Raw genomic sequence first — 15,717 nt, forward strand, 5'->3', positions numbered from 1 at the left:
TCCACTTGGGTTTTAAGGTGTTGCGGGAGTGCATTCCAGTGCTTAGGACTCCAATAGCGGAAGGACGAGGCGAAGATCCTCTTGACACCCTTACAGTTCGGGAAGTGCAGATGGAGATAGGAATGAGCAGCAGGATTGGCATTTCTGGGCGGAAGGTCGATCAAGGGGTGCATGTAATCCGGGGCAGCCCCATAGATGATTTTATGGGTCAAGGAGCAGAGCTTAAAGGCAATGCGCTCTTCTACAGGCAGCCAGTGTAATTTGAAACGCAAGGGTTCGGCATGTGCAAAGCGTCGGTCTCTTAGGATGAGTCTCGCGGCAGTGTTCTGAACTGTCTGGAACTTTTTCAACAGTGAGGCCTGGCAGCCCGCATAAATTCCGCTGCAATAGTCCAAGTGGGAGAGGACAAGCCAGTGGACAAGTGTGCGGAACAAATCTCTAGTAAGGAAGTACATTTGTATCCCACAATTTCCCACCTATTTACAGGCTCAATGTGGCTTACATAGTACCGTAAACGAATTCGCCAATTCCGGTATGAACAAATACAGTAATGTTGTGGTAGAATAAGGTTTGTGTGTACAGACACGTTAGGGAATCGTAGAGAGGAAGAGTTATTATATGTCCATTATGAGCTTTGGTTTCGTTGTGTTGCAGGATACAGGCATTTAAGTTGGGTCAGTAGGGTATGCCTTTGTGAACAGGTTAGTTTTTAATGATTTTTTTGGAAGTGTAGGTGATAAGTTGTTTTCATGGCTTTTGGTAATGCGTTCCACAAATTGTGTGCTTATGTAGGAAAAGCTGGATGCATAGGGTGATTTGTATTTGAGTCCTTTGCAGCTTGGGTACTGGAGATTTAGGTATGTTCGTGTTGATCCTGTTGTGTTTCTGGTTGGTAGGTCTATGAAGTCTATCATGTATCCCAGGGCTTCGCCATAGATAATTTTATGAACCAGGGTGCAAAATTTGAAAGCAATACGTTCTTTGATTGGGAGCCAGTGCAGTTTTTCTCGGAGGGGTTTGGAGCTTTCGAATCGCGTTTTTCCAAATATAAGCCTGGCTGCCGTGTTTTGAGTGGTCTGAAGTTTCTTTCTTTCTTTGTTACATTTGTACCCCACATTTCCCCACCTATTTGCAGGCTCAATGTGGCTTACATAGTACCGTAAAGGTGTTCGCCAGTCGGTTGATAACAAATACAAGGTTGTATTGTGGTCAAATGAGGTAGGTGTGTGTCAGGCACCGTGAAGGTCGAAGGGAATGAACATTGTGTATTGTCCAGTACGATCATTGGTTGTGCAGTGTTGCTGGACGTGGGGATTTATGTTGGATCGGTGGGGTAAGCCTTTTTGAAGAGATTGGTTTTTAGTGATTTTCTGAAGTTTAGGTGGTCATGGATTGTTTTTACAGATTTTGGGAGTCCATTCCATAATTGTGTGCTTACGTAGGAGAAGCTGGATGCGTAAGTTGTTTTGTATTTAAGTCCTTTGCAATTTGGGTAATGTAAGTTTAGTTATGATCGTGATGATCCGATTCTGTTTCTGGTTGGTAGATCTATGAGGTCTGTCATGTATCCTGGGACTACGCCATAGATAATTTTGTGGACAAAAGTGCGTATTTTGAAGATGATACGTTCTTTGATTGGGAGCCAGTGCAGCTTTTCTCGAAGGGGTTTAGCACTTTCGAAGCGTGATTTACCAAATATCAGCTTGGCAGCTGTGTTTTGGGCAGTCTGGAGTTTTTTTGCGAGTTGTTCTTTACATCCCGCATAGATTGCGTTGCAGTAATCTGCATGGCTTAGGACCATTGATTGTATTAGGTTTCTAAAGATTTCCTTCGGGAAGAAAGGTTTTATTCGTTTAAGTTTCCACATTAAGTAGATCATTTTCTTTATTACGGAGTTTACTTGGCTCTCAAGGGTATGGTTGTGGTCAATTGTGACGCAGAGTATTTTTAGGCTATCTGAGGTAGGGAGGGTGTGTTCTAGGGTGTTTATGGTTGTGGGTTTGTACTTGTTATGTTGAGATGAGAGGATGAGGCAGTGTGTTTTTTAAGTGTTCAGTTTCAGTTGGAATGAATTTGCCCAGGAGTTCTTGATGTTCAGGTCGTCGTTGATTTCATTGGTTATTTCTGTCAAGTCATGACTGATGGGAATGTAGATTGTGACATCATCTGCATAGATGAACGGATTGAGGCCTCAGTTGGATAGGGACTTTGCCAGTGGGATCATCATCATGTTGAAGAGTATTGGTGATAATAGTGATCCTTGAGGTACTCTACAGGTAGCTTTCCATGGTGAAGATATGTTTGAGTTTGATTTTACTCGGTAAGTTCTGGTGGTTAGAAAACCCTTTATCAAGTTAAGTATGTTTCCATCAATCCCAAAATGGCCAAGGAGTCTTAGTAGTATATTGTGGTTTACCATGTTGAATGCGCTCGACATGTCGAATTGGAGGAGAAGTTTACTTTTACCTGTGGCTATTTCTTGCTTGAATTTGGCCAGGAGTGTGACTAGGACAGTTTCGGTACTGTGGTGGGGGCGGAACCCTGACTGTGCGTCGTGTAGTATTGAGAACTTGTCCATATATTCTGTAAGCTGTTTGGTCACCAAGCTCTCCATCAGTTTAACTACTAATGGGTGGTAATTGGTTAGGTCGTTTGTGTTTTTCTTGGCATCTTTTGGTATTGGGGTGAGTAGGATGTTGCCATATTCCTCGGGGAAGAGACCATGTTGTAGCATGAAGTTTAGGTGGAATGTGAGGTCTGTTATGAAGCAGTCAGGGGCAGAATTGAGTAGATGACTGGGACATATGTCCAGTTTGCAGTGGGTGTTGTCAAACCTATGAGTCACTTTTGTGACTGATTCAGTGGTGAGGAGAGTAAATGTTGTCCAGAGACGGTCAGCTGGGCATCCACCAGGGATTGGTCCAGGTCGTTGAAGAAGTTTTTGATGTCCGTGTTGTGCTGAGGAAGTGTGCTGCGTAATTTTATTATTTTTTCTTTAAAGTAGTTAGCAAGTTTGTAGGCGGGTGGGGTGTCTGTGTTGGTTGTGGTGATAGGGGTGGTGTCTAGTAGCTTGTTTACGAGTTGAAATAATTTCTTTAAATCTTTGTAATGCGGTCCTATTTTAGTTTTGTAATAGGACCTTTTGGCTTGTCTTATGGCGTATTTGTATTTTCTGTGTCCTTGTTTCCATGCATTGAGTGTATGGTCATCTTTTGTTTTTTTCCATGCTCGTTCAAGTTTCCTGGATTGTGTTTTGAGTTTTTTTAATTCGTCATTGAACCATGGTATCGAATTTTGTCTTCTTGATATTCTTGTCTTTAAGGGCGCTATTTCGTTTAGTACACTTCTACATCTGTCCTCCCAGTGGTTGAGGTAGTGTATGGAGTCCGTAGGTGTTTTCCATTTGTTGTCATATATCAGTTGCCAGAATATTTGTGGATCTATTTGCCCTCTCGTGGTGTAGGTTGTGAGTGCTGGTGTATGGTTTAGTTCTTTCTTCCGCCAATCTAGGGATAGGTTTAGTTTGTAGTGGTTGGTCATAAGTACATAAGTACATAAGTAGTGCCATACTGGGAAAGACCAAAGGTCCATCTAGCCTAGCATCCTGTCACCGACAGTGGCCAATCCAGGTCAAGGGCACCTGGCACGCTCCCCAAACGTAAAAACATTCCAGACAAGTTATACCTAAAAATGCGGAATTTTTCCAAGTCCATTTAATAGCGGTCTATGGACTTGTCCTTTAGGAATCTATCTAACCCCTTTTTAAACTCCGTCAAGCTAACCGCCCGTACCACGTTCTCCGGCAACGAATTCCAGAGTCTAATTACACGTTGGGTGAAGAAAAATTTTCTCCGATTCGTTTTAAATTTACCACACTGTAGCTTCAACTCATGCCCTCTAGTCCTAGTATTTTTGGATAGCGTGAACAGTCGCTTCACATCCACCCGATCCATTCCACTCATTATTTTATACACTTCTATCATATCTCCCCTCAGCCGTCTCTTCTCCAAGCTGAAAAGCCCTAGCCTTCTCAGCCTCTCTTCATAGGAAAGTCGTCCCATCCCCACTATCATTTTCGTCGCCCTTCGCTGTACCTTTTCCAATTCTACTATATCTTTTTTGAGATACGGAGACCAGTACTGAACACAATACTCCAGGTGCGGTCGCACCATGGAGCGATACAACGGCATTATAACATCCGCACACCTGGACTCCATACCCTTCCTAATAACACCCAACATTCTATTCGCTTTCCTAGCCGCCAGCAGCACACTGAGCAGAAGGTTTCAGCGTATCATCGACGACGACACCCAGATCCCTTTCTTGATCCGTAACTCCTAACGCGGAACCTTGCAAGACGTAGCTATAATTCGGGTTCCTCTTACCCCACTGCATCACTTTGCACTTGTCAACATTGAACTTCATCTGCCACTTGCACGCCCATTCTCCCAGTCTCGCAGGTCCTCCTGTAATCGTTCACATTCCTCCTGCGACTTGACGACCCTGACTAATTTTGTGTCATCGGCGAATTTAATTACCTCACTAGTTCTTCCCATCTCTAGGTCATTTATAAATACATTAAAAGCAACGGACCCAGCACAGACCCCTGCGGGACCCCACTAACTACCCTCCTCCACTGAGGATACTGGCCACGCAATCCTACTCTCTGCTTCCTATCTTTCAACCAGTTCTTAATCCATAATAATACCCTACCTCCGATTCCATGACTCTGCAATTTCTTCAGGAGTCTTTCGTGCGGCACTTTGTCAAACGCCTATCTGAAATCCCGATATACAATATCAACCGGCTCCCCATTGTCCACATGTTTGCTTACCCCTCAAAAAAATGCATTAGATTGGTGAGGCAAGACTTCCCTTCACTAAATCCGTGCTGACTTTGTCTCATCAGTCCATGTTTTTGTATATGCTCTGCAATTTTATTCTTAATAATAGCCTCCACCATCTTGCCCGGCACCGACGTCAGACTCACCGGTCTATAATTTCCCGGATCTCCTCTGGAACCCTTCTTAAAAATCGGAGTAACATTGGCTACCCTCCAGTCTTCCGGTACTACACTCGATTTTAGGGACAGATTGCATATTTCTAACAGTAGCTCCGCAAGTTCATTTTTTAGTTCTATTAATACTGTGGGATGAATACCATCAGGTCCCGGTGATTTACTACTCTTCAGCTTGCTGAACTGACCCATTACATCCTCCAAGGTTACAGAGAATTTGTTTAGTTTCTCCGACTCCCCCGCTTCAAATATTCTTTCCGGCACCGGTGTCCCCCCCAAATCCTCCTCGGTGAAGACCGAAGCAAAGAATTCATTTAATTTCTCCGCTACGGCTTTGTCCTCCTTGATCGCCCCTTTAACACCATTTTCGTCCAGTGGCCCAACCGACTCTTTGGCCGGTTTCCTGCTTTTAATGTATCTAAAAAAATTTTTACTATGTATTTTTGCTTCCATGGTGTTTCTGTCCACTTGATGTCTGTTATTAATAGGTTATGATCTGTGGATAGTTTTTGTGATAGGAGGTCTAGTGTGTGTCCTTTGGTGTAGGTAGCTTGCATGTGAGGCCATTTGAGGTCCCAGGACTGTAGGAAGTCTTTGCATTCACGTGCCTTGGTGGAGTTGGGGTCTTCTAGGTGAAGGTTTATGTCACCTAGTTTTAATGTATTGGAACTGTTTACACAGGTGTTTGATATGAAGTCTGTGAAAGTGGGCTGGCTTTTGTTCCAGTTTCCGGGTGGTCTGTAAAATAGGACGCAGTTCAGATGATCAATCAGGGATTTGTTATGGATTCTGAATGATGCAATTTCTAGTTGGGGTGTTATGGATTCGGCAATGGTTTCAGTGGTGAATTGGGTTCGGTATATTATTGCTATGCCTCCTCCTCTCTTTTCTGTCCTGGTCCAATGAGTGATTTTGTGGCCTGGAGGGCATAGTTCAAGGATTGTAGGATCCTTTTGATCGTGAATCCATGTTTCGTTGATGAAGATAAGATCGAGGTTTTCTGAGATGATCCAGTCTGATATTGTTGTTGTTTTGTTAACTACGGACCTAGCATTAATGTAGCCCACTTGGATATTTTGGTATGGGGCTGCTAGGTTTGGTGATGTGTGGATTTTTAGTAGTTGTCGTTCATTGGGTGGTGTGTGTTTGTTGTGATCTTTCCTTCCGTTTTGTTGGTACTGTCTGTATTTAGATAGACTTCCTTTAATTTGATGGGTGTCAGTTTGGTGAAGTGTGGAATGTTTGATCAGCCTTCGGTGATGTTGTAGGATGGGTATGATATTATTTTCTGTGAGTGAGATGAATAATATTAGGTGGATCAGTGAGAAGGAGTAGATTGTTAGGAGTATTTTGATTGTGTTCATTTTGGTGTCAGTTTGGGATGGTGGGTTACTCACAATTAGATGCTTGGGGGTGATGTCATGGGCGCAGGGCTCTGTTGCTCCGGGCGCTGTTCAGTGATTGGAGGCAAGGGGGTTCCGTTAACAAGGGCATTGTTCTGTTGGTTGGGGTAGATTTGTGGCTGGTTGTCTGGCAGGTGGCAGTCCTGGGAGTTGTTGGATTGTACGCTGGGTTTCTTGAAGTGTATGTGTTGCTTCAGTGGCAAAGGAGGAGTCAAGGTGTTTAGCAAGAGTCGCGTCGTTTAGCAGCTCGGGTCGTCATTACTCCTGGGAGCTGGGGACAGTGTAAGTCAGATCTGGGGATCCTCGGGATCTTCTGGGTCAGGTAGGACCTTAGGACTGGAACGCGTCTTTGTTTTGATGGCCGCTGCTGCTTGCAGTACAATGCAGCGGTCATCAGTCATAGCCCAATGCTGCAATTCTCTATTCCCTGTTCCCTCTTTTTGTGAGCCGCTATTCCCTCTTTCCGTGGCGAGTCTATGAGGGGGTTGAATCAAGGAGGTGTAATAAATTGAAGTGAAAGTGAGTCTATATAGTCCATTGAGACATTGGGTTAGTCTCTGTTTCCACTCCCCGTGTCATCGTCATTCCATTCATTCTAAACACAGTAAGCAAATCTGTGAGCTTCTGCATCCATGTTGTCGATCTTTAATGTCAGGTGAGGCCAGGCTGGTGAAGGAGCAGCTCCAGGCGGACCCGTGCGGTCGCTCGTCGGCCCCCCTCTGCCCCGACCCAATCGGCTCTCTCGGGCATCCTGACTCCTAAGGCTGGCGCCAGGCGGCAAGTGGACCCACGCGACTCCGCTCCGAACGGCAATGGTCGCACGCCGGTCGCAGATTGCCCTCCCGTGCAGCTTGGCCTAGCTCAGCCCGGCGTCTCACATCTGCCGGGGCATCTGGTCTCTTGTCTGGCGGGTGGGGGTCGAGTTGGCACCTGGCCAGTACCGGCGGATCCACGTGGACTTCGAAATTCATGGCCAGAAGCCGTCTGCTGTTCAACCGGGTTCACCCTTTGGACCGCCAGTCTTGTCCTCAGCTCCGCAGCCTCGCCAGGTGGGTGCGACTCGTCCTGGTCGGGGGTTGGTCACCACTCCGCCTGGAGCTCGCATGGACCCGACCTATATGGGCGCCAATTTGTTCTTTGCATCCCGCAGAAATTCCGTTGCAGTAGTCTACATGGTTTAGTACCATTGATTGTATCAAGTTGCGAAATGTTTCCCTCGGGAAGAATGGTTTCACGCGTTTGAGTTTCCACATTGAGTGGAACATTTTCTTTGTTGTACATTTCACTTGGTTCTCTAATGTGAGGTTACGGTCGATTGTGACATCAAGAAATTTCAAGCTGTGAGATAGGAAGGGTATAATCTGGGGTGTTTATGTTTGTGGGTTTGTTCGTATTGTATTGGGATGAGAGGATGAGACAGTGTGTTTTTTCTGTGTTGAGTTTTAGTTGAAATGCGTTTACCCATGAGTCCATGATATTCAAGCTGAGCTTGACTTGGTTGGTGATTTCTGTCAGATCACGTTTGTAAGGAATGTATATTGTGACATCGTCTGCATAGATGAAAGGGTTAAGGCCTTGGTTGGATAAGGATTTAGCTAGTGGGGTCATCATTAGGTTGAAAAGGATCAGTGATAGTGGTGATCCTTGAGGTACTCCGCATTCTGCTTTCCACGGTGGTGATATGTTTGAGCTTGATTTCACTTGATATGTTCTAGTGGTTGGGAAACCCTTGATCTAACTAAGTATGTGTCTGCCAATCCCGAAGTAATCTAGGAGTCTTAGTAGTAGTTTATGGTATACCATGTCGAACGCACTGGACATGTTGAATTGGAGGAGAAGTATGCTTTTGCCTGTTGCTATTTCCTGCTTGAATTTGGCTAGGAGGGTAATTAGTACTGTTTCAGTGCTATGGAGGGGGCAAAATCCTCATTGTGATTCATGTAATATTGTGAATTTGTTTATATAATCAGTAAGTTGTTTGGTTACCATGTTTTCCATCAGTTTGACCACCAGTGGGATTGATGCTACTGGGTGGTAGTTAGTGATTTTGTTTGATTTTTTCTTGGGATCTTTTGGTATTGAGGTGAGTAGGATGTTGCCATTTTCCTTAGGGAAGAGACCTTGTTGACGCATTTAGTTTAAGTGGGATGTAAGGTCTGCTATGAAGCGGTGGGGGGGGGGCGCATTTTATTAGGTAGCTGGGGCAGGTATCCAATTTACAGTGTTGGAGAACCTATTAATCGCCTGGGTGACTGTTTCCGCGGTGAGGAGAGCGAAGTTTGACCAGGTTTGGTCCGCTGGGTATTCACCAGGGGTTGGGTCCATGCCAGTGATGAAATTTTCGATATCGGTGTTGTCCTGAGGTAGCGTGTTACATTAGGGTGTTACTTTTAGGGTGGATAGTGTTCATAATGAGCTCCTTTTATTAATGACCATATGTAGATCCTTCAAGAGGTAGTGTGTCATGATTTAGGCTCTACACCCTTTCTGATGTTTTGGTGCCACCTCAGTAAGGCCAACACACAATCTCTCCACTGCAAAACACTATACACAAACTTGTGCAAAAACACACTCATAACCTTACCAAACCATAACAGCACTAATTCCAAGGACAGGACGAGCTACAACCTTATGCGTGGAAAGGCAGCACTATAATTACACCGGGCTCTAAAACACCAGTACACAACCTAGTGAAAAACAAAAAGGGCTGCAAATACTACACGCTAGCAGAATACTGCACCTTGATCACAAATGAAAAACACATGACACAAGAGATATGAAGGCAAAATACTGAACTGGAAAGTTACCTCAAAAAGTCAGACTCAGCATGCAGCAATACTAGAAAAATTGAAACTTACATGCAAAATATCACAGATGCACATTTCCAAAAGCTGACATATTACAATTAATTCTTTTTTCTACCTTTGTTGTCTGATCATTTAGTTTTTCTATTCGCTTTCGTCCCAGTGTCTTCTGTTTTATGCAGTGTCTTCTTTCCATTTGATATTTTTTCACTAACCATGTCCACCATCTGTAGCCCTGTCCCTATCCTTTCTCCAGTTTCAGCATCTGCCCTCAAAGTATTCCAATCTAGCCCTTAAATTCAGCAATTTTCCATCCATCCATATCCAGCATTTCTCCTCACTCCCCTCCCCTCCATCCATGTGCACTTCCTCTGTCTTCCCTCCCCTCCATCCATGTCCAGCTTCCACTCCATCCATGCGCATCTCCTTCCTTTGTCTTTCCTTCCCTCCATCCTTGTCCAACATTTCTCCTCTCTTCCCTGCCCTCCCCTCCATTCATGTCCAGCATTTCTCCTCTCTTCCCGTTCCCTCCCCTCCATCTATGTGCATCTCCTTCCTGACTTTCCTCCCTTCCCGTCCATCCATCCATGTCCTACAACTCTCCATTCTCCCCTGCCCTCTCCTCCATCCATCCATATCCAGCAAATTTCCTCTCTCCCCTGCCCCATTCATCCATCCATGTCCAGCAATTCTCCTCTCCTCTGCCCTCCCCTTCATCCATCCATGTCCAGCAACTCTCCATTCCCCTCTGCCCTCTCCTCCATCCATCCATATCCAGCAAATTTCCTCTCTCCCCTGCCCCCTCCATCCATCCATGTCCAGCAATTCTCCTCTCTCCCCTGTCCTCCTCGCCCCTCCATCCATGTCCAGAAACTCCATTCTCCCCTATTCTCTCCTCCATCCACCCATATGCAGCAAATTTCCTCTCTCCCCTGCCTCCATTCATCCATCCATGTCCAGCAAATCTCTCTCCACAGCCCTCCCCTCCGCTCCATCCATTCATGTCCAGCAACTCTCCATTCTCCCCTGCCCTCTCCTCCATCCATCCATATCCAGCAAATTTGCTCTCTCCCCTGGCCCCTCCATCCATGTCCAGCAATTCTCCTCTCACCCCTGCCCTCCCCTCTATCCATCTATGCCCAGCAATTTTCCTCTCTCCTCTGCCCTCCCCTCCTGTCCAGCGATCTCTCCCCCTGCCCTCTACTCCCCTCCATGTCCAGCGATCTCTTCTCTCCCCCTGCCCTCCCCTCACATCCATTTCCAGCGATTCTCCCTGCCCTCCCTCAGCTGCCTGACAGCCCTCCTCTCCATTCCTTCCTCCCCCCCCCCACGCGTTTAACCCTTTTATTATCAGTGGCAGCGACGGCAGTGAAGAAGACAGCACTGCTGGCTCTCCTCCAGCTTCTCCCTTCCCTCCCACAGTGTCCCGCCCTCATGGAAACAGGAAATACATCATTGTAGAAGGCGGGGCACTGTGTGAGGGAAGGGAGAAGCTGGAGGCGAGCCCCCTGCGACAAAGTAAAAGGGCTAAACGCACGCGTGAGGGGGGGAGGAAACGGAGAGGAGGGCTGTGGGTCGGAGAGCTGAGGGCGGGAAGGAGCCAGGGACCATCGGACAGCTGCCTGGCTGTAGTGCTGCACTAGCCCTGCGTTTGTGGGGGCAGCAGCCAGCGGAAGGTCACGGTTGGACTGGGGAGGTGCTAAGTGTGGTTTACTGCGTACATAGTCAGGAAGGAGCAAGCCATCAGGGTTTGTGTAGTTGCATCTCCTGTGGGTCCAGCATTTCTCTCCTTCTCTTACTCATTCTCTCCCTCTTCCTCCTCCTATGGTTCACCATCTTCCTCCTTTCTTCCCGCTTCCCTCACCCATAGTCTGGCATCTCTACTGTCCTCCTATCCTTACAGGTCCAGAAAGTGTCCCCCTCCCCCTCCAACATATCCCTCCCCTCCAGCCATGAGTCCACAAACTCTCCCTCTTCTTCCCTCAGCCCCCTTCATAAGTCAATCAGCACTCCCTCTTTTTCCCTCAGCCCTTCCCCTGTCAGTCCAGCACCACTTTCTTGTCTTCCCTCGACACCTACTGAGTCCAGCATCACGCCCTCTTTTTCCCTCAGCCCCTCCCCTCAGTGCAGAACCAGTTTTTCTTTTCCCCTCAGACTGCCCTCCCGAGTGAAACAGCACTTTGTTTTTCCTTCAGTACCCTTCCCTAATCCAGTACCTCCTTCTTCCTTCAAAACCCCGCCCCCTGTCCAGTGACTTCTTCTTCCTTCAACCCCCTCCAGGGCCGCCAAGGGGGGGGCAGGGGGGACAAATTTCCCCGGAGGCGCCACAGTCACACCTGCTCTCCGTCGTCGACCATCTGCCACCAGGCCGGGCCCCCTGCATTGAAATCACAGCGCCTCTCTCCTCCGTGTGAAAGCACTGCAGGCAGCAACAGATCGCCTCCCTTCAGGCCTCCTTCCCTCGCTGTGTCCCGCCCTCGTCTGACGTAACTTCCGCGAGGGCAGAACACAGGGAGGGAAGGAGGCCCGAAGGGAGGTGATCTGCTGCTGCCTGCAGCACTTTCACATGGAGGTGAGAGGCACTGTGATTTCAATGCAGGGGGCCCAGCCGGTGGCGGATGGAGGGGGCGGGTGGAGGGAGGGGGGGAGCGGCAGCGACCTTGCCCCGGGCCCAGCCCAGTCTCTCGGTGGCCCTGCCCCCTCCTCAAGTCCAGCACTGCTTTCTGTTTCCCCTCTGTCTCCACCCCCCCCCTCGCCCAGACCATCAAACCTGTTTTGTTTAGTGTCCCTGCAGCAATAACATGCTGCTTGAGACAGCGTCAAGTCCTTTCTTCCCTTTGCTGTATCTCGCCTCTCTAGCTCAGACACAACTTCCTGTTTACACTAGGGTGGGACATGCAGATGGAAGGTCGACATCGGCTCAGGCAGCGTGTTATTGCTGCAGGAACCACTAAACAAAGGAGGCTGCCACTTGACAGTCCGGGGGAGGGGGAAGAGGGAGAGCAGAAATGGTGTTGGACTTAGGGAGGGAGACGTGCCAGTTCCACGGTGGGGTGGGGTGGGAGGAGAGAAGTTATACCACAAATTCTTTTTTAAAAAGTCTTGCTGCTGTGTGCTGGCCCTGCCAGTTGAGAACTGCTGGCATAGACACCATTTTTTAAAATATCCGTCCTGTTCCCCTGCGCCCCCCCTCCCCCTGCTACTCCTCTGGTGCTTTTGCATCAGGCAGGAAGGCACCAGCACATGTGCACAGTGGGATGCTACTAGAAAGTTCTTGATCTCGCTAGTCAGTGTCTGTACTGAGTTCCGTCGGATGATATCACCCAGCTGTGAGAACAGTTGGCTTGCTGTCCCCAGAGAACACCTGCTACAGGTGAGTAACTTTGCTTTATTTACTTATTTATAAAATCATAGGTACTGGCCCACTGTGATTCAGTTCACAATAATTGAATTTAAAATACAAGGTTCAAAGACTGCACTACTCATATCAACAGACTGCAACCATTCCCAACCATCATCATCAACATTCCAAAATTAGCCCCGAATAAGGATAGCATATAGTTTCTCTTATGGAATGGACGTTATAAAACATTTTATTTTGTATGAATTTGACTGTTTGTTACCCTTAAAATCTAATAAATTTACTAAATGCAGAATAAGGATAGCAGTGATTCTACCATTGCCTTATTACCAGGGCTGTAATGATGCCCAAACACAATATCTTAAACAAGGAAAAAGTGAGTCTTCAGTTTTCTTTGGAAAGTAACAAATTCTGTGCCAAGTATAATTCCAATGGCAATTTGTTAACATTTCCCATGTCCTGATAGCTGTTATTCTGTTGATTAAAAGTCTTCTCATAATTCTCTCACATTACTGCTATAAAAGTAAAATCTTTTCGGATACCCAGAGCTCATAATATTGTAAAGCATTCCTTGGAACACTGACTATCCTTGCAACTTCCTTCTGATTTTTTTGGTGGAGATTTAAGATGGAAGAAAGCTGTAATTCGGGAGAACCTCTGTAGTAATGAACAAACCCAATACTTCTTGCTATTTACTTAATGGTTCCACATAATAGAGGAAAGACTGATAATAGATTTGCCTTTGAGTTTCCCAAGAAATCAGAGCTGCACATTCTAGTACACAAGGCAGGGTCTGCAAAGCCCATCTCATGTGATAATCCCCTACTTATTATCCAACTGAAACGCTATACATCTCCTGAAAATCACTTGTTATCCAGAGTTACTAGAGGAATCCTAGATATAAAGTTTTGAAAATCCAAAGGGATTATCACAACAGATTCTTACCAGGCAGGATGGCATGAAAGATGGACAGTACCAGTGTCTTGGTACTGACAAGGCTGTTTGCTCATGTTGGTGAAGACAGGAATGCAGAGAAGTCACCAAGACGAAAGAGATATAAAACTGGCAGCCAAGGAACTGTGCACATAAAATGAATGAGATGGTACAGTTGTCATATGACAAATACTAAGTAGAATATGGTCATAGTGCAAGCTATGTCCAGACTACAATATATAAATTAAATACATGCATTTAATTTATTGACCAAAAGACAGATTAAGACAATGCTTGGTTTACAACTAAGTCCCAGAGCACAAGCAGATAAAAGCCCTTATTTAGCAGCCTTCCCATGTCTAAATGGCAGCATTAAATGTCTGAAGAAGCCCACGTGTTTAAATGCCATTTTCAAACAAGGGCATATATTGAAGCTTTAGTGGCTGGGAACTGGGTCAGGGGGTGGGGGAAGGTGGGCTTGTGGTCCAACGCCAATTTTGGGAGCTTTGGGCCTCAGAGAATGTTGGGGGAGGCTGTCACTTGTCTGTGGACCCTTATATTTTACCAAAGAATTACTCTATAGATTGCCAAAATGTTTTACGATGTATAGGACAGATAATGTCACTTGTGCTTTCTGGATATACTCCTGCAGCATGATTTAATGAGTTCTGGTAGCTCATTATAAGAAACCATAAAAACATTTTAGGTGCAACCCCTAAAGTATAATTTCAGCTTGGTGTTGGACACAATCATCCTGCATGTCTCTATTTCACCTGAAGTTTCCTATGGATTGGTCAGTTTGGGCTAGATTTAGTAAATGGCACTTAAAAATAGGTGCTCAAACACTAATTCTATAATGGGTACTCAAAGATGAGCCCCCCATTATAGAATAGCGCTGAGTACTGATTTTGGCACCCAAATTTGGATGCCAAATTTACATCTACTTAAACCAGGTGAATTCCTGGTGCCCCAATTGGGCGTACATCCCCAGTATTCTATAATGCGGCACACTAATTTTAGGAATGCCCCTGACCTGCCCATGTACCTCCCATGGACACACACTCTTTTGAGTTGCACACCATGGGATTTGGGTGCATATTGTTCTAGAATAGCACTTAGCAAGATCTGCATGCAAACCCAAATGGGTTCCGATTAGTGCCCAATTGTTGGCACTAATTGGCTCCTGAACCAATTTAGTTGGGTGCCTTATAAAGAATCCGAGGGGAGGGTCACGTGGTGCCATGAGCGAGTGAGAACATGTCTTGTGCCAACTCCAAGGATCCCTGTTCTCACATATGGAATTTTAATCATTAGATGGTACAAACCTTTCCTTTTTTGACCTATCTACTGAGGAGCACATGGACAAATTTCTAAGAAACTCTCAGAGCTATCTGTTCAAATGGGGTGTCAACAAGGGGCATGGGCCCAAGAAGAGCAGGTGGGATCTTCGCAGGACTACTCAGCTGGCAGGTTGGGCAGGACTGGCAAAAGAGCTCCACTTGCTATTTAAGCCAGAAAAACTAGGCTAAAATCTGTTCCCAGGTCTTCTCCTCCCCTAGGTGACCACCTGGCAGTTGACTATGAGCTAGTTGCATGACTTGCTTACAATAGGGCTGTGGTACTAATAGCTGCTGGCCACCCTATACAGCAAGTCATTCTTTATCACAAAATAGGGGGCTGCTACCTTAGAGGGGTCCTGGTTGCCCACGGGATTCCCATCCACTGCAAGAATCCTAGCTCGGGCTGCTCTAAGGGACTCATCCTCTGACTGCATGCACCCTTTTGAAGTTTTCCATAAATCCCTTACTACTCATTCAGTAGACTGTCCAAAGGGTCGGGGTTGTCCAACCCGTCATCTTCCTCCTGTTCGGATTTCCATCCACAGCAGCTCCTAGATCAGAGAGCACACATTTCTCTAACTGCTGCTAGCAACAGGGATTAGGCAAGTTTGCGTTTTCAGTATATAGATCAGGGTCCTCCAGCGGGACGATCTCAGGAAAAGGACTCCTCATTCTTTGATCCTTCGGTAGCCAGGCCCAGATGCACCGAAGTTGGGGAAATCCCAGCCCAAAACAACTGGGTAAGGTAGCCAGGGCAAGACTACTACTTCTAGATGAGCTTGCCTACAGGACATTTGAGCGTCAGATAATGTCTTTGGTTCCCATGCACACAGGACCCAGGGTCACAATTCAATCATAGT

General features: G+C 46.4%; 1 protein-coding gene across 1 annotated transcript in view; it reads right to left on the reverse strand.

Annotated features, from left to right (window-relative positions):
- The window catches only part of LOC115464627 (sterol O-acyltransferase 2-like), a 327,319-nt gene that overhangs the window by 96,995 nt on the left and 214,607 nt on the right, over window positions 1-15,717 (reverse strand). The window contains 3 exon segments of the mRNA XM_030194991.1: window positions 13,530-13,578; window positions 13,580-13,618; window positions 13,620-13,661. Of these exon segments, the coding sequence (XP_030050851.1) occupies window positions 13,530-13,578; window positions 13,580-13,618; window positions 13,620-13,661 (130 nt within the window).

This window comes from Microcaecilia unicolor, chromosome 3 (genome assembly GCF_901765095.1).
Source record: "Microcaecilia unicolor chromosome 3, aMicUni1.1, whole genome shotgun sequence".
NCBI lineage: Eukaryota > Metazoa > Chordata > Amphibia > Gymnophiona > Siphonopidae > Microcaecilia > Microcaecilia unicolor.